We start from the raw sequence: 18480 nt of genomic DNA, 5'->3' as shown, positions 1-18480 counted from the left end.
CCAGCCAGCATGACCAATGGTCAGGGAAGGTGGGAGCTGAATTGAACAACACCCCCCCACACACCACCACCACCTAGCAGGTATGAGAGGGTTTGCCAATGATGAATTAATGCGGAGGTGAATTTCAACATTTCAAGGAAACTCCTTCCAGTAGCACCTTAGAGACTTATTTTATGTTTCGACTACGTCAGACCAACACGGCTACCTACCTGTAACTACTTCAAGAAAAAACATTAAAAGCCCCAAGATTTAAGATAAACCAATAAAGAGTTTTAAAGCAAGTGTAGCAGAGAAAAAAGTTCTTGACTGTACCTATCATAAAGCCACCAGAATGCAGACTGAATTTTTTTTCCCAAAAAAGTATTCAGGGTTTTCCTAAAGGCCAACACATTTCCTTGGGCAGGGCATTCCAAAATATGAGCCCATCACAAAATGTCTGTCTGGAAGAATGCTAGACTCAATTGACCTTAGTTTAGTCTAGTCAGGCAAGCCATAATCCTGCCCACCCCCTAAGCTACCAATTCCACTCCACTGGATAAGAAGAACTTTGTGTAGCTCAAGAGCTTGCAATTTATGTTCCAGTACTTGTTCTGTTGGCTGGGTAACATAACTTAATGTGCTTCCAGTTAGGAGCTTAATATGGCAAAGGGGTTAAGGGCAACAGGTTTGTTTGTTTTAAAAAACCTTATTGGATTTTCAGTGGAAAATGTATATCTGGATTAAATGGGGGGGTGAGAATGCAGGCTGGCATTTCGATACCCACAATACCATGTGGATGCTATGAAAAGCCTGTATGCGTGAGGAACACCAATCCCACAATAAACACCCTTAAACCCATTCACTGTACAGTATTTGGAAATGTGGGACAGAGAGAAACCTTCGTGTCATTCCTTAGACCACCAGTACCACCTTGTGGCCAAGTAAGAATGCACTTTTACTATTTTTTAATTAGGTGGATGAGTTCTCACATGACCCTGGGGTCTATGCCATGGGCTGCTCTTCTCAGTGAAGCAGCTTGGCTGTCCGTAACCTTCATAATTAATTCAATAACCTTGCTGTCTTATTCATTTAACAAAATTTGTATACTGTTTGATTGAAAGAAAACCTCTACCACTGAGCTTCTGCACCTCCCTGATAGATGCTACTTTCCCATCCTGTCCAAACAACACCCCCCCCAAACTTGCATAGTCTTCCCCAATCAAATGTTTTGAATGACAAAACAACATGCTGGCTGGGGCTGATGGGAGCTGCAGTCCAAAACATCTGGGAGGCCACAGGTTGCGACTCTTAGCAAGATGAAAAAGCTTTACATGGCATTTATATACCACCTTTCCTCCCAAGGAGCTCAAGGTGGTGTACATGGTTCTCTGCCCTCCCTGTTTTATCTTCAAAACAACCCCATGAAGTAGGCCAGGCTGAGACACCCCGACTGGCTCAAAGACCACCCTCACACCACGCATTTAAAGCGCTATGTAAAGGTAAAGGTACCCCTGGCCATTAGGTCCAGTCGCGGACGACTCTGGGGTTGCGGCGCTTATCTTGCGTTATTGGCTGAGGGAGCCGGCATACAGCTTCCAGGTCATGTGGCCAGCATGACAAAGCCACTTCTGGCGAACCAGAGCAGCACACGGAAACACCGTTTACCTTCCCGCTGGAGTGGTACCTATTTATCTACTTGCACTTTGACGTGCTTTCAAACTGCTAGGTTGGCAAGAGCTGCGACCGAGCAATGGGACTGCCAACCTTCTGATTGGCAAGCCCTAGGCTCTGTGGTTTAACCCACAGCGCCACCTGCGCCCTGCGCTATGATGCCACTTTTAACAGTTTTGGCTGCTCCCAAATAATCCTGGCAACTGTGGCCTGTTAAGGGTGATGAGAATTGTTAGAAGTCCCTCTCTCTGTCCCCCAGCAGTGTAACAGGCAATCCTTCTTCTCGGGGAACTCTGGGAATTGCAGCTCTGGGAGGGGAAGACCATAGTGGCTCCTTAATGGTATGCCATAAAAAATAACAACCCCTTGGGCCTCCTCTGGTCTAGTCCCAATAATAAAAGGTATAAGATCTGGCCTTCTGTGACAATTGACAGAACCATCTCTAGTGCTGCTTTCTCCTTGCCCACTTAATTTGCAAATCAATATCAGCTGATAACGTGGGGTGGGGGACCTTTCCCTTCTGTAAACAGCTGGATTCCATGAGGTAAGAGTTATGTACTGTACTGAGCTGAATCCTAGAACAATAGGATCCAGAATGCAGCAGTCTGATTGGTCTGCAGGAGCCACCCAATCCAGCTCCAGATGGAAGTGAATCAGCAACCTGATTGGCCTACAGGAGCAGCCAATCAGGCTGCTGGCAGAAGTTAATCCGCAACCTGATTGGCCTACAGGAGCAGCCAATCAGGCTGCTGGCAGAAATCAATCCGCAACCTGATTGGCCCACAGGTGCAGCCCTGAAGTAGCCAATCACGCAAGGCCCATTGTGTAAATAATGTATATAAGCAGACGTTTTTGGGGAAAGAGCCATTCTTCTTCTCTTCTTCCTCTATTGCTACCACAACCTGAATAAAGAGCATGAAATTCACTCTCGACTCCAAGTATATTTCAGTAAGGTTACCAGACACCCCCGTTTCCCAGGGACAGTCCCCAGATTTACAAATCTGTCCCCATACAAAATCCATTAATGTTGAAAAGTGTCCCTGGATTCATTAAAAAAAATCTGGTAACCTTACCATGGGGGTGTCGTATGCAGTGCCAAAGCCAGCTCTTGCTATGGGCTGCTGGGGCCACATCCACATCTGCCTGCCCTCGCTTAGCCTCCACTTCCTTTTATTACGTTGCCAGTCAGCTTCTTCCTCCTTAGTCTCTGGGCTCGTCCACACCTGCCCCATGCCTGGCAAGCAAGAGTCCAAGCCATTTCCCACTTGCCCCGTGCTTTCTAGGCATGGCCCTGCCGCTTCCCCCCACTAAACCTGCTATTTTGTGCTCAATTGGAGAAAACGTCAAACTGGAGAAAACCCAACAATGCTTGCTCCAATTCAGCAGTGGGCATTGTCCTTTGAGGATGGGCTTGGTGCAGGAGGCCCCTTCAGAGCACATTTGGGGGTGCAGAGGGGGAGGAGAGGAAGAGGGAGCCCCCCTGCACCAGCAGAGCATTCTGGATGACAACTCTCATGAGAGTTGATGGAGTTGGGACTGGGCCAAGTTGGCAAAAGCTAATGCAGAGGGTGGTCTGCTGTACTGGGGGTGGGGAGGAGAGAGGATTTCATAAACAGAGAGTTGCATTTCCAAAAAGACCTGAGCTGCACCATCTCTTTGCACCCCTGGCAGGAGACTGGCTAGCCTTTCCCCATACCAGCCTGCCTCAGGCCTGGGGTCGGGAGAAGCTGTAGCCTTCCAGATGCTGCAGGGCCCCTATGTCCAGCCGCCCTGACCCACTGGCCGGGCCAGCTGGGTCTGAGGGGGGTTGTAGCCCCGTAGCACCTGGAGGGCACTGGGTTGGGGAAGGCTGGGAAAAGAAACAAGCAAACCTCTGCATTGTTCTTCAATAAACCAAGTAAAGCAGCAGTAGCAATTCTCCATGGCCACAAAGAGGACACTTACAGCTTGACTCTCTTATTTTATTTAACTCCTGGTTTACAAAGAGATCAGAGCAGAGACCCGTGCAAGGGGAGCAACCATGCAGAAGAGAGTCAAAGAGCCAGACTGCCGATAAAACACCAGCTTAAGAAGAAGCAGACTTTGCCCAGTCTGGTCTAAATGGAGCACCTCGCCCTTGCCGCAATCCACAGCAGAGAAGCCTCGAGTGCTTTCTCTTGAGAGTGGAGCCGACTGGCCTAAAATCTATCCCAGAGAGAAATCCAGTTTCTTTTGAAGAGCGTGCATGGGTGCCTTTCCTGCCCTAGCTGAGCCCTGCTTCACTGCCGCTGTCCTCATCGAGCTGAGTGGAGTTCCTTTCCATGTCCCCTTTCTCCACAAAGTTGAGGATGCGCCGGTTGGCTTGGATCAGATACTGCTGCTGGCGAAAGTAGACCTTCAGGGCTCCCTTCAAGGCCACAAAAGCAATACCCCCCTGGCAGGGAAATAGAGAAAAGGAGGGGTAGGTGAAGTCAAGAGCCCCAAACCACCTCCTGAAGCAAAAGTCCTCTTTTGCCTTCACCTCCAAGCTGAGCATGGGAGAGGCAGGTCCATGTGAACCACCACTTGGTATGGGAGGGAGGAAAGAGCAGTTCCCTCAAGCGCCTTCCTGAGAGGAGATCATCATCATCTGCTCCAGTCCAGGATTTCCTTTTTCTTTAGAGCATTTAGACACGGCTCTTCAGCCAAAAGACTCCAGGGTTAAAGCAATCAGTTAAACAAAACAGTCCTTTCCCCACAGGCTTACAGTCTAAAAGGCACAGCACAAAAGAAAAAAGGGCCAAGGAGGGAAGAAGAAAAAAGAAAACATGGGTGCCAATTCTTAAAGTAAAATTGTGGTTCTTATAATGACCAGCTTGAATGGAAACAGTTCAGAGGCGGAAGGTGCCGAGTGCATCTGGTCTTCCATGCAGGGAGGATGCAATGAACCCCGTTGCCCATCTCTGCCACAGAGGCAGCCTGCTACCAGGTGAGAGCTGAGGGAGAGGAAGCCCAAGATTGAGCGCTTTCAGTGGCGCTGTAGGAAGGAGCCCTCTGCATCACCAGAGGGGGACACCAGAGGGGACTGGCCTTCCGTGACAGCCAACATGTTGCCCTCCCAGCGCTGTGGGACTCCAGCTCCCAGCAGCCCCCATGGCCAGTAGTTGGGGGTGATAGGAGCTGGTGTCTCTCAAAAAATATCTGGGGACGCAAATTGGTGACTCCTGGCTTAAGACAAAAGGGATCTACAGGTTTCCTCCAGGTTCTACAGTATGGATGCCTCCCCCTGCCCCCTCAGACTGAAAGCAACATATTTTCAAGTCACCTAAAAAAAAGAGGGAAGACCTAAATGATGGAGAGGCAGGATATAAATCCAGAAAGCAAAGTGGAAAAGTGGAGCCCCTTCTACAGAGTCAGACCATTATTGTTACTGTACTTATTAAATTCATATACCACCCTTCATCCGAAGATCACAGTATAAAAGTATAAAAACACATGGATAACATAATAATAAACAAAGCAATACCCCCCCCCCCCCGTTTAAAACACTATATATTGTTCAATTGGCCAAAGGCTTGGGAGAAGAGGCATGTTCTTGCCTGGTGCCTAAAGATAAGCAATTAAAGTGCCAGGTGGGCCTCCCTGGGGAGAGCATCCCACAAGCAGGTCCATCTGGCCCAGCACTTTGGCAGCTGCATGCTTTCCTGATGGACTGAACTGCAACTTTCACCAGCCTCAACCAGCACAGCAATAGGACACCAGGCTGATGGGAGTTGTAGTCCAAAACTTCTGGAGGCCACCAGGTTGGAGAAGCCAAGTCTAATCCAATGGGCATCATCTCCAACAAAGGTCCTTCCCAGCCTGGCTGTTTGAAATCCTTTTACCCAGAGGTGTCAGTGCACCAAACCTTCTGCATATGAACTATGTGCTGTGCCAGCTAACCTGAGGGCTGTCCCAGCCTTGCCACCGGGGCTAGCAGCGTTAGGGTGCTGTGGCAGGGAGTGATTCCTTCAAATACTTGAATTCTGACCCAAGTATTGCACCCTGTTGACTCCAGAGTTCCTTCCCCAGTCTCTCCACTCACCAGGATGGTACGTTGGAGGCTGGAGTTCACCCTGCGGAAGGTGACTCTGCCAACTAGGTTGGCAATGGTGGGGAAGACCAGGGCCCCGCACAGCGTGCGCGAGATGGAGAGGTGGTCACTCTGGTAGCGCGACTCGGCGAGAGGGATGTGCGGAACAGGGCGGCTGATCCCTGAGGATGCAAGGCAGATTAGGAAAAACACAGTGAGAGCTAAAAATCTGATTAATAAAAATAAGAACAGCTGCAGAATTTTTTAAAAAATGCAAACATCATTTAGCATGATTTGGACAGATTGCAAACTTTGCTTGGTGCAAATTTTTGCTGTTGCTGTTGATTATTATTATTCTGCACACTGGAGGAACATGCCTTGCCTCTGTCCTTCTTTCCACTGCATCCTGGCCAAATGCACATGGATGGATCAGTTCACACTGCTGCTCATGGCAATTGCAGTTACTTCTTGTGTGTGCTGCTGTTGCCAAGCATAATAGTCCATAACTTCAGATGCCATTCAACTCCCACTGGTAAAGCTAAGTATACAGGTAGCCTCTTGGCTTACAAAAAGGACAAGGAGTGGGGGATCTGGGTTTTTTTGTCCTGCTGCCCCAGATGCAGAGCTGTGCTTTGCCCAGTAACTAGTCCTAGTCCAGAAGTGGGATGGCTGTGGGAACTCCATATTCTTGTGAATTCCATGAATAGTCCAGCTTTGTCCAACCTGGTGCCCTCCCACTGCTTCTGACTACAATGTGCACCAGCCGGCTGAGGCCAATGAGAATTGTAGCGGCACCAAGTTGGACAAAGCTGTCCTAGGGTGCTCCCAATTGCCACTGTTTTGTAGGAGGGATTCATCCGCAAACCATAAATTTCGGTTGGCCCACCCTTCCTTCCCCAAGTATCATGGTCAAATGCAGAGTCCAGGGGAAGCCTACCTCCCGGCCTATCAACTTCAGGCAAATGCCCAGGCCAGGAGGAGCGAGTAGAGGGTGGCACTCACCTGGCACCAAGGCCTGCAGGGCTTGGAGCTTGCTGGAGTATTTCCGCCACACCCGCAGCACGTAGTCTTCCCAGCGGATCATCTTGCCCAGCACCAGCATGACAGGGATGGTGGGGAGCCCCATGAGCAAGAAAAGGGGGTCTGCCCTCTCCATCACATCCAGGCCCTTTTTATGACCAACAACCTGCCAAAGGAGAAGAGACGGATTAGCAATGCAGTGGGGAAAGCCGGGTGGCCTCTGCCTTCATCAGTGAGGAGAATAAAACTCCATTCATATAACCCCAGTGGTCAGATTCTTACTGGATAGCTTCAGAACCGTCTGAAGCACTATGATATCACATTAAACAGTCATTGCTTCCCCCAAAGAATTCTGGGAGTTTTAGTTTAAGGGTGCTGAGATTTGCACACACACATTTCTCTCACAGAGCTCCAAAGTGCACAGAGTTACATGTGAAGAGGAATCGACTGTTCAACCATGCTAGGAATGGTAGCTCTGGGAACAGGGGTCTCCTAACGACTCTTAACAAATGACAGTTCCCAGAATTCTTTGCAGGAAACCATGACTGTTTAAAGTGGTATCATAGTGTGAATGCACCCCCCTTTTTATCCCACTGATTAATCAGTCATAACCTTTGTCAATTCTGATTAAACCGTGCAGCCTCATTAAGCTTTCTCGCATATGATTTTATTTCACAAATTTTCTCCACTGCTCGATTGTAATAAAACTTCCAAGTGACTTTCAAGCTACTGACTGAGCTGAAGGCCATCTGATTCATTCTTTCCCTGCACCCCTTTGCTTTACCTGCATGACAGTGACAGCCCCATACGTAACAGCCGACCAGTAGAGTGTCCCCACGACAATGCCGGCTGCAGCGAAGGGGCTCACTTTGGATAAAATTCGGTCCACTTGTTGCAAGAAATACACCAAGGGTCCTACAAAGGAAGGACAGCAGAAACTCAATGTTACAGGCACTCGGCTTGGGCTCTCAACAACCACCAGGATCATAGCCTAGGGATTCAGGCCCCTTTAGAGGTGTCGCATCCCTCAGCCACTGAGATTCCCTTAAAAGAGGGGTGTGGATGTGAAATCCCAAGTCCTCTCACAAGACAGAAGGAAAAAGGAACAGGCAGGGGTCTATCCGCTTCCTCGGTATTCTGGCCCCTTCTGCTCCTGGCTTCCCAATATTCCTGCCAATGAGCCCAAATGAGTTGAATAACCAACAAACGCTAAGTGGTGATTTCTTTTTTAAAACTTTCTTAAAAACTAACTTATAACATGCTGGACTGCTTTAGGTTTCTGCTGTACATTTTAAGCACTATGATACTACTTTAAACCGTCATAAAGGTAAAGGTCAAGGGACCCCTGGCCATTAGGTCCAGTCGTGACCGACTCTGGGGTTGCAGTGCTCATCTCACCTTATTGGCCGAGGGAGCCGGCGTATAGCTTCCAGGTCATGTGGCCAACATGACAAAGCCGTTTCTGGCGAGCCAGAGCAGCACACGGAAACGCCGTTTACCTTCCTGCTGTAGCGGTCCCTATTTATCTACTTGCACTTTGACTTTCTTTCGAACTGCTAGGTTGGCAGGAGCAGGGACCAAGCAACGGGAGCTCACCCCGTTGTGGGGATTTGAACTGCTGACCTTCTGATCGGCAAGTCCTGTGCTTTAACCCACAGCGCCACCCGCAACCCACTTCAACCGTCATAGCTTCCCCCAGATAATTTTGAGAGCTGTAGTTTGTTAAGGGTACTGAGAGTCGTCCTATTCCCCTCACAAAGCTACAGTTCCCAGAGCCAATCAATCCCGCTTCATTAGGAACTCTGGGAATGTAGCTCTGTGAGGGGAGTAAGGAGCACCTAACAACTCTTGGTACCCTTAACTACAGTTCCCAGAATTATCTGGGGAAAGCCACAACGGTTTAAAGTGGTAAAGGTAATGGGACCCCTAACCATTAGGTCCAGTCGCGGATGATTCTGGGGTTACGGCGCTCATCTCGCTTGACTGGCTGAGGGAGCCGGTGTACAGGGTATCATAGTGCTTTAAATGTATGCTATGGATGAGGCCTCAGTGGAGTAGACATCATAATAAAATGCCAGCCTGTGGCAGGGGGTGTGCTCCCAATTGTTCCTTTGCAGCCATGGCTTTGCTTTTGGCAATGCTTGAATTTGGCACATTTTCCTATCATGTTGCTTTGGGAAGGGGCTGGATACACCCATTAGTGATGGGGAGCTCTTGAGTGCAGCAGATCCCTTCAGAAAACACTGCAACAGGGAAAGGTGCTAAATTCAAACAGGCCTGAATCTGGCACTGCTCCCAGGTGTGCCTTTTGTCAGTTTGCGTTTCTTAGTACAGAAAGTATTGTGTGTATGATGTGTAGAGATCTTTCCTAATTAATTCTAGAGGGTTCTGGAAGCTTCTCTGTGTGAAATAAACAAGCAGAAGGTTCATGATGTTTGGGTTATTCCTTCAGGGAAGCTGAGTACAGCTGGCCTAAACTGGTTCTGTTATCTTTTCTGTCAAGGTCATGCTGACTATAATAAGAGGCCAGAAGAAGCCTGGGCTTCACTTTCTCTTTCTATCTCTTTTCCTTCTGGTGTAGTGTTCTGTACATAGTATGCTTAGTGTTAAGGCAGGCTTCCTCAACCTCAGCCCTCCAGATGTTTTTGGCCTACAACTCCCATGATCCCTAGCTAGCAGGACCAGTGGTCAGGGATGATGTCTCAAAACATATGGAGGGCCAAGGGTGAGGAAGCCCGTGTAAAGGTTTAGTCTTATTATAATTTACTGTAAGTTTAAGTTAAGTCTGCTGCAACTGGATTTCTTATGGACAGTGCCAATCCTGAATGTATTGGATTTGTAACCATTATGCTCATTTGGTCTTAAGTAGCAGTAAAGCTCTGCTGGATGAAATGCAATTGCCTCTGGTCTATTTTTTTGGAATACTGCAATGTGTTAAAGTTTTTACTCTGCTAACCATGTCTTAAAGATTCTGCTCTGGATCACTATTAGTACAATACATGACACCTTTTCCTGTCCTGCAACTGATGCCATACGATGTGGGTGTGATTTGTGCAAAAAAAACCCTACTGGGTCCATTGGGGAGATCTGGAGGGGATCTCATTAGGCCGACCCACTGGCTGTTCCCCACTGCTGGTCTATGGGACCGAGTGAGCTGTTTTATTTCTTGGAAGTGTTGGGATGCAACTCAGCTTGCATTAATGCTGACAGCATTTGCATGGGGAGAAAGTAGACCTCCAAGCTTCTTAAACTTTTTCACTGTCCTCTGCACCTGTGCTGGCCTTCCTTCTGATGTTAGACCGATTCTTAGGGTTGCTGACCTAACTTCAAGCTTCCTCTCCCGTTTCCTTCTGGAGCAGAAAAGGAGAGGGGACAACCCCCTACTGTTGCTCTGCTGCAGAGATCAAGGGGCAAGCATGGCTCCTTTGGATTTACAACTAGCTAGAATAGGAGCTCTTTCTTATCCAATGTTTTCCCTATCATTCTATACGCTTTCTCATTTTCCACACTTAGAAGTCTCACTCTAATTGCTTTGCCAGCCAAGGATTCTCATCAGACAAGTATTCAGTAGTGGCCTGCTTCCAAGCTATGTGCTAACTCTCCAAAGTAGTCCAACATTATTAAACTATGACTTTGCTCCTCCCTCTTGATCTCGCTTTGGCTTTTAATGACACTGACTATGTCATCCTCCTGGACTGACTCCAGGGAATTTTGTGCTACAGTGGTTTTGGTCCCACCTCCTGGATTGAGTCCAGAGAGTGGCATTAGGGGAATGCTTCTCGGTCCCCTGGTGGCTACGTCACAGAGTGCCACAGGGCACCAACTCATCTCCAGTGCTATTTAATATCTATAGGAAGGTGCTGAGAGTGGTCATTAGGAGTTTTGGGATAAGACACCATGAGGATGCTCATCTCAATTTCTCCATAGCATCTGAACTGGGAGAGGCTAAGCAGTCCCTGGCCTGGACATAGGGGTGAGATGGAGGAGGAAAAACAAGCTGAGCTTGAATCCTGCCAAGACAAAGGCACTGTGGTTGGTTGGCTGGCTCCCATGTCTGAGAACTGGGGCAATTCCCTATCCTGGAGAGGGACTGAAATTGTTATTCTTATTATTTGGAGGGCACCAGGTTGGCAAAGGCTCGCCAACATTGTAAGTTTCCCTTGGGCAGGTGGCTGGCTGTGGTGGGAGATCAGAGCGCTGAAGCACACAACTTTGGATCTGATCCAGCCAAGCAGCCCTTAGCTCAGGGATGGGGAACCTGGAGCCCCCCAGTCATTGGCCCCCACCTCCACCGGCTCCAGCCCACATGGCTCTTTGCTAGGGAATTCAAAAACACCGGGGGAGCCGGGGGTGCCCTCCTGCTTCATTAACTTTCAGCATTATTCTCTCTCTCATGCATAAGGCTGCTCTCCAACAAATTTTGCAAATTCCTCCCCAAAAGTAACACATTATTTTTTATTTTCCAGGCAATGATACTACTTAGAAGATAAGCGGCTCATTTTTGTGTAATGGGGGCTTGTATTCTAGTACAATTTAGAAAAAATGTGTGTGTGCATTTGCGCAGGGAAGGGGAAGCCAAAGAGGTGCTGGGACCAGGGAGACCAGGGCTCAGGAGCTGTAAAGCTCACTGGGTAACCCTGAACCAGTCCTGCCGCCCTCTCTCAGCCTAACCTACCTAAGAGGGTTGTTCCGAGGATAAAATGGAGAGCTCCTTGGAGAAAAGGTGGAATATAAATGTAATGATCAAGAAAATGATTTGAAGGAACCACTTCTGCTATGGGTAGGAGAGGGATCTCCAAATATTTTGCATACCCCCGTCCCTAAAAAAGACTCTCTGTGTGTAAGTGCATGGTAGGGAAGTTGCCACTGACCACCACTGCATTCCTCCCTTTTTGACAGCAGCAATCGGCTGCCAGAGGAAGGGTGAGCAAAAAACCAGTCTGCCAGAGTTTTACTCATGCTCCCAGCTTGGACCTGGAACCAGGTGAGACTTCTTTCTCCCAGGATCTCCAAGACCACCCCCACCCAGGAAGTCTGCAGAAGGGGCCTGGATGCTCACCAACCAAAGACCTTCCTTTATCACCCCCAAGATCCCAGGGACACAGGAAGTAGCAAGGCCAAGCTGATGGCCAAACTAAATGCCAGAATGTATGTATTTGGCAGTACAACAAGGCCTCCATCTCTGGGCTCAATAACTGGATGTGCACCTTTGGATCAGGACCCTGCTGACACTCCAGGAAGGCTGTAGGAACAGCTACACAACTGCTATGTTGCTGCCTGGCTATTTGGTTGTTGGCATCCGTCTCTCCCAAATGAAAATGGAATGCGTTTCCGGAGGCAAAGTCAACCCATTGTAGCATCACAGTGCCTGCTGTGGCTGTAGACGACAAAACCCCCCTCTTGGCCTTGCTGATGTGGTCCAAAGGAAAGCAGAGCAATCCGTTTGGCCCCGAGGGTTTGAGACCCATTGGCTCCCCTCACCTGGTTTGGCCAGCCAGTAGAAGCCATTCCTGGGGTGTGGCTGCTGTCGCCTGCTAGGATCCACTGGTGAGAGCTGAGCGCAGGGTGGGAACCAAGGGTGGGCAAACTACCCCAGAAAGAGTACTGTGTGTTCCCTAGCCGAGTGGAAATCCTTGGCTGGACAGCTCACCTGCTGCTTAAACACACCTTGCCTTGGACCTGGCTTTGCTGGGTAGCTCCACAATTTTGGTAGGGACTCAGTCTAGCCACACCAGGGAATGGGGCTAGCCAGGCCACCACTACAACTCACCTAGTTTGGGGAAGACAATGCGATACTCTGTTCCACACTGTGGGCAGCTCACACTGCCTGTGCTGTTGCCTTTCTGCTTCTCATCCAGCCACCGCTGGAGGCAGGCCTGGTGGATCCATTTGGTAGAGCCTTTGCAGCGGCAGGGGCAGACCCACTCAGCTGAGCGGTCATCGCTCTCTGTGCCAAAACAGACCCAGCAGTGCCTGGGGGTGGGGTGGGGGTGGGGTGAAGGGAGGGAGGGAGGGGGAGAGAGAGAGAGCATAGCTGTCACTTGTTCTGCCAGTTTGAAGGTGCATAAGAAGCTGCGCAAGGTAAGGTTTTAAACTCCCTAAGTCATAAGACTGATATGTGATAGGATTGAGGTAGTGTAGGAGGATAAAATTATAAAGGAATTAAATACCGGTAATTTTAAAAAATTGAAATCTGTGTGACAAGTAAATGAAAGTTGGAAGATGAAGGGTGTGTTTGCAAGAGTACCATGAGAGCATGTAAGCAAGAGATTGTTATAACTGTTGCAGCAGCAGATATAAGAAAGTTGCAATGCCCCATGGTTAAACCAGTCTTGCCATATATTGACGTAACTGCCCCCATTGCTTGTAAATGTGTAAATCAGTGGCTCTGAAAGGGTGTGGCAGGAGATGGGCAAGTGTGGCAGGAAGATTCAAGGACAGTCAAAGCAACATTTGAACATTTCAGAATAGTATAGGATACCAGTGCAATGTAGTGTGCATATATGAGAGTAAGAGCATCGAACAGCTCACACCTCTCATTCAGTTTGTATACATACTTAAGGCACATTTGTAAGAGGCTTGCTTATAATTCTACTTTGGGAATGATTTGTGCTCTTATGTAGCTGCACTATTTTATAATTTCTGGATAATATTATAAAGTGGATGTCTTCTATGTTATAAATCAAGCACTGCCAGGAGTTGCTTTTTTGTGTTTTCCAATATATTTCTTATCAATAAAAAAATTGGTGTGGTGTGAGCATGTTTTTATTCTGAAAGTATGGCCCAGAGAAAAGAACTTGATACAGGGTAGGCCAGGCTGTGTTTTCCAGGCTCAAGACCAGGACAGAGAACCTTCCCCTGACTTTTTTTCCCCTGGGAGAAGTGGGTGGGGTGGGGTGGGGTGGGGCGGGGCTGCCTACCAGTAGTGGACAGGGCCAAAACTCACAAGCACCATCCATACCACAAGCATGGGCACAGACATGCACTCCCCTTGCACAGCCCACAACCCACATTCTTCCTCCTTGGGGAGCTTGGGGACAGGGCTCAACCAGACACACAAACAGACACACAAACAGACACACACACCCAGTTTCCACTGCAGAGCTGTTTTCCAGGGCTCAGCTGAGCAGCACGAGAGCAGGACACAGGAGAGGGAGGTTTAACCACACTGCTCACCCGATTTGAAATAAAGGTGAGCATCAAGAAGAAATGGCAGGGGCCTGGGAAGAGGCCAGGGGTCAGATCAGGAGACTCATTGGGACCCATCCCTGCTCTAAAAGGAAAGCCATGGGAAGACAAAAGGAATTTTCCAGAGTCCAGCAGGTACCGTACTTGGGCTACAGGATGCTTTTCACATCGTTCAAGAATGTCTCGCTCTGACCACAGCCTGGACAGGAGCCTGTGGTCCCTGCTGGTTCCCCAGCAGTTTCCAACAATACTATGCCATCAGCCACGGTAATCCTTCTGCACTAGCTCTGAAAACAGGTCCTGAGATATGCCTGAGGCACAGGTGTAGTGCAGGTCGGCACACCCAGTGTGTCCCAGTAATACTGCAGATGAAAGCATGAGGCTTGGGAAAGAACAGGAGCAGATATAGGAGTATGCAAGATCTAAATGTGGGACTTCCTGATTTGTGGCTCCTTGTTCTCAATCACCTTGACATGATAGCTCACATGACTAGTTCCCCACAGCCTGGCCATGAACCCCACAATCCTATACACTTCTTGCTCAGACATACCTGGGATTTCCTCCAGTCCAGGTATATGTTTATAGCAGGGAAGGGGAAATGGTAGGCCTCAAAATGTTGCTGGACTACAACTCCCATCATCCATGGCAACATCTGTATAATAAAGGGTTACAGCTGACGGGTTGTATGCAATGCTAGCTCATCTTGGACCCATTGAAATCAGTGGATTCATGGCCATTGGTTGCAATGTGTTTACTCTGAGCAACCCTTATTGATCTGGATTTCTGCTGCTCACCTTGTCCTGAGTGAGACTGTGGGACCTCAGGCATCTTTTATATAAAAGGTGCTCAACTGACAACATTTTCTGGGATGGGAAGCTTGCTTTAATCTCACCCTAATGTCTTCCCTCAGCACCAGGCAGCTGAAGGGCATTTCATTTCATTTCACTTCAATTTCATTTTATTTCACCAGTTTAGATTTAACATAGGATTGCTTTGATGTGGCTCTTACACCCTACTGTTTAATTACTCGTCTTTTATTTTTTGTGTTTCTTTTCATTTATTTTATTGTAAGCCACATTGGATATCTATCAGAGGGCAGCATTACCATTTTATTAATATACAGACAACCAAGTCGGTTTTTTCTAAATGTGTGGAAAACCGGTTAGAGAGAGGCCTGGGTTCCCAAAAGAGCCTTCCCCAACCTGGCGCCCTCCAGATGTTTTGGACTACAACACTAATCGGCACATGTGGTGACAGTTGGGAGAGAAACTTGGGAAAAGCTCTCCTGCGATTTGCTGGAGACGCTCATTTTGTCTTTCTGCCATCTCTGGACAAAAAAGCGCTGCAAGGTTTTAGAGGAAATTGTGAGTTTAAATTTCCGTTTCACCTGAGGCAAGAAGTGCGAGTCCTTTCCCGCAAAGAAGCGCCCTGTGGGCCTCGCGGCTGACGGGCTGCCCTAGCGGGGTCTGCGAGAGCCGGGGGTCAAAGCCCGGCCCTCGCGAAGCCCACCGAAGCGGCCCTTGGAGCAGCCCCCCCCCTCTCTCTCTCTCAGCCGAGCCGGCTTCACGGGGCTGTGGCGAAGATGGAGGGGCCGCAGGAGGAGACCTTGAGCTCCTCGGAGAAAAGGAGCGATAGCAAAATGATCGCTCTCGGCTCTCTGGAAACGAAACCTCTTGGGGGCTTCGGAAGCGTCAGCCTGGCTTCCCCGGCCGGCGGCCTCCTTCGCACCCGGAGGCAACGAAGCAAAAAGAGGTTTAACAGAAAGGATGCCCCCCCCCCGAAACACCTCGGCTTTAGATAGAAGTGGGCCGGGCCAGAAGGGGTGGGGGAAAGGGGTCGCCATTCACACGAGCGGCCTCGGCCTCGCACGCGGAGCCCAGCCCTACCTCTCCGAGGCTTCCCCGGGGGCCGCCGCGTCTGCCATCTCCCGCGATCAGCCCGGAGATGCGGCCTGGTGGCCGGACGGAGCAGCGGCCGAGGCTGCGCAACGCCCCGCGGGCCCCACGGCTCCCTCGGGCGGCGGCACCAAGCGCGCTCGCTCGGGCCTCGCTCGGCTTCCCGCTCCTTGCTCGGGACGCGCCGCCCGCCCGCCTCCGCCGGTGGGCCGCTGCTGCTCCGGCGCCCTCGGCGGCTGCACACCCAGCAGCTCGGACGCACCAGGCTCTTCTCCGCTCGCGAGGAGGAGCTTCACCTGCCGGGAAGCCGCCTGCTGCCTGCCAGGCCCCGCTCCGCTCCGAAAGTTCGTTGTGCTCGCTGGAGCAACAACGCGAGACGTGTCCAAGTCCAGCTGAATGCAGTGGAACTCGCTCCCAGGTAAATGGGGCGAGGATCGTAGCCCAACCCCACAGCATGCAAGATGCAACAGCCAGGACTGGACTCTTACCAGAACACAGGGGTTGTACTACTCGTTTCAGTTTCTCTAGGAAAGTCCCCAGGGCCCACTCGGCCTTGGTATTCCAGGGGTTTACTGTACAGTACTGTACTTTGGTGAGGATCAAATAGCCAAAGCCTCCTCCTGTAAGGCTTAAAACTGGGCCACAGGGCACCTGCTGTTGCCCTCCAGAGGTTATTGGTGTTTTAAATTAAATCTGTTGGAAGCCACCCCAACCTGGTCAGATGGGTGGCATATGAATAATAATTGAGTACAGTGGAACCTCGGTTTACGAACACCTCGGTTTACAAATTTTCAGTTTACGAATGCCGCGGACCCATCTGGAACGGATTAATTCACTTTCCATTGCTTTCAATGGAAAAGTTTGCTTCAGTTTATGAACGCTTCAGTTTATGAACAGACTTCCGGAACCAATTACACCCATGCTTCGGGTTAAGTACGCTTCAGGTTGAGTACTCTGCGGACCTGTCTGGAACGGATTAATCCACTTTCCATTACTTTCAATGGGAAAGTTCGCTTCAGTTTATGAACAGACTTCCGGAACCAATTGTGTTCATAAACCGAGGCACCACTGTATTAGTATTAGTAGTATTAGGCTGCAGCACTCACCTTCCCTGATCATTAGCCTCTCTATCTTTGCCCCCAAAGAGAGCCTTCCAGTCAGCCGGGGTGGGTGGGGTGGTGGCTTTTGGCCCTCCAGATGTTGCTGAACAACTCCGCTAATCAGCTCCAGCATAGCTAATGGCCAGGGAGAATGGGAGTTGTCCTTCAGCAACATCTGGAGGGCCAAAGTTCCCTAGCAGCTGCAATAAACCTACCTGGGAATCAAATGAACATTGCAACTCGTTCCAACCTTGCTTCCTTATTCCTTTTATTGACATTTTATTTGGTTGCAGTTTCTTCCTGGCCCCTCCTTTTTTGTGGATACACATAAATGGCATTGTTGCACATTCAACACAGAAAGATGAAAGGTCAGAAGGAATCACTAGCTATCTAAATGCAGAGCATAGCTGTCAAGTTCTCCCTTTTTTTAAAGGGAAATTCCCTTATGCTGAATAGGCTTCCTCGTGAGAAAAGGGAAAACTTGGCAGCTATGATGCAGAGTGCTGAGATCCAGTGCAGAATATTGCTCTAGATTTAAATCCTTGCTCCCAAATTCACTGGTGATTTTGCATGGATCACCATCAATCTGCTGAACCTCCTACACAGTGTTGTTGTGAAGGTGGAATGTGGGGAAAGGTCAGGACATTTATGCTGCCCTGAACTTTTGGGAGGAGTGCAAGCCTGCAAATGTAGGGAACTCCCTTGCTCCACAAGGCCACCCACCACTGTGGGAAAGATCCCAGGAGAAGACATCCGTGCCTACCTGATGACCTTTAGAGTGGATACTGTGAAATGTGGCTATAAAACACACACATTTTAATGTTATTTTTCCATTGCCTTGGAAATTTTCATATCCTGAAAGAAGGGATATCAATGACTGTACTAGATAAGTATGCTGAATAAAATGGATTCTGGTAGACATGATGGTGATTATTATTTATTATGTTCATTCACAACTTTTTACAAGACATCTCATAGTACCGTAACTTACTGTGAAGGGAGTTTGCCAGGTTTAGACTCTGGTCCCCAAAGGCTTATGCCAAAAGAAATTTATTAATAATCTTTACAGTCCCATAATTATTATTTTATTCATTTCATAAAATTGTAAAAAAGCATCAAAGCAGTTTACAAAAAGATAAAACAATAAAAGTGAGGGGGGGAAATCACAACCCTACTTTAAAGCATTCAAAAGTTAAAATACTAAGACAGATTAAAATTTCCGGTAGCTCAACCTTCTAAGCAACTGGTTTTAGCAACTAAGAATGGTTTTAGCAGGAGCCCAAAAGAGTACAGTGAAGGCTTCTGCTTGATCTCAATATGCAGGGAGTTCCAAAGTGCAGGTTCTGCCACAATACATGAGTGTGCCACAAGTGCTTACAAATGTGGAACAGGTATTATGAAGCGATCGAGTTGGGCACATGGGGGTTGCTTTCAAGGGGTTCATAGATTCATTTAGCAATGCTCCCGAATACCACTTGCTGGAAAGGGGGGGGAGGTGTGTTGCTCTTGCGCTCATGTTCTGCTCCCTGGTTTCCCACAGGCACCTGCTTGGCCACTCTGAGAAGAGGATGCTGGACTAGAAGGATGGGCCATTGCC

The 18480-nt window shown here is 48.9% G+C and overlaps 1 protein-coding gene across 4 annotated transcripts; it reads right to left on the bottom strand.

The window, feature by feature from the left end:
- Nucleotides 1–3597: 3597 nt before the first annotated feature.
- LOC118086952 (E3 ubiquitin-protein ligase MARCHF5) lies at nucleotides 3598–16420 on the bottom strand. Of its 4 annotated transcripts, none has more exons than XM_035119067.3 (6): nucleotides 15775–16420; nucleotides 12471–12673; nucleotides 7485–7615; nucleotides 6683–6866; nucleotides 5693–5862; nucleotides 3598–4063 (listed from the first exon to the last, which is right to left on the bottom strand). In XM_035119067.3, exons 1-6 carry the CDS (start codon nucleotides 15810–15812, stop codon nucleotides 3893–3895), a joined length of 897 nt encoding a protein of 298 aa, XP_034974958.1. In that variant the 5' UTR covers nucleotides 15813–16420; the 3' UTR covers nucleotides 3598–3892. The 4 variants fall into 4 exon arrangements, with proteins under 4 accessions (XP_034974958.1, XP_088527511.1, XP_088527512.1 ...); XM_088671385.1 differs by having other exon boundaries at nucleotides 16046–16265; XM_088671386.1 differs by having other exon boundaries at nucleotides 3598–4604; nucleotides 15775–16151.
- Nucleotides 16421–18480: the final 2060 nt, after the last annotated feature.

The sequence above is a fragment of the Zootoca vivipara genome, chromosome 6 (genome assembly GCF_965207765.1).
Source record: "Zootoca vivipara chromosome 6, rZooViv2.hap1.1, whole genome shotgun sequence".
Classification (NCBI taxonomy): domain Eukaryota; kingdom Metazoa; phylum Chordata; class Lepidosauria; order Squamata; family Lacertidae; genus Zootoca; species Zootoca vivipara.
This window is presented reverse-complemented; position numbering and strand designations above follow the sequence as displayed.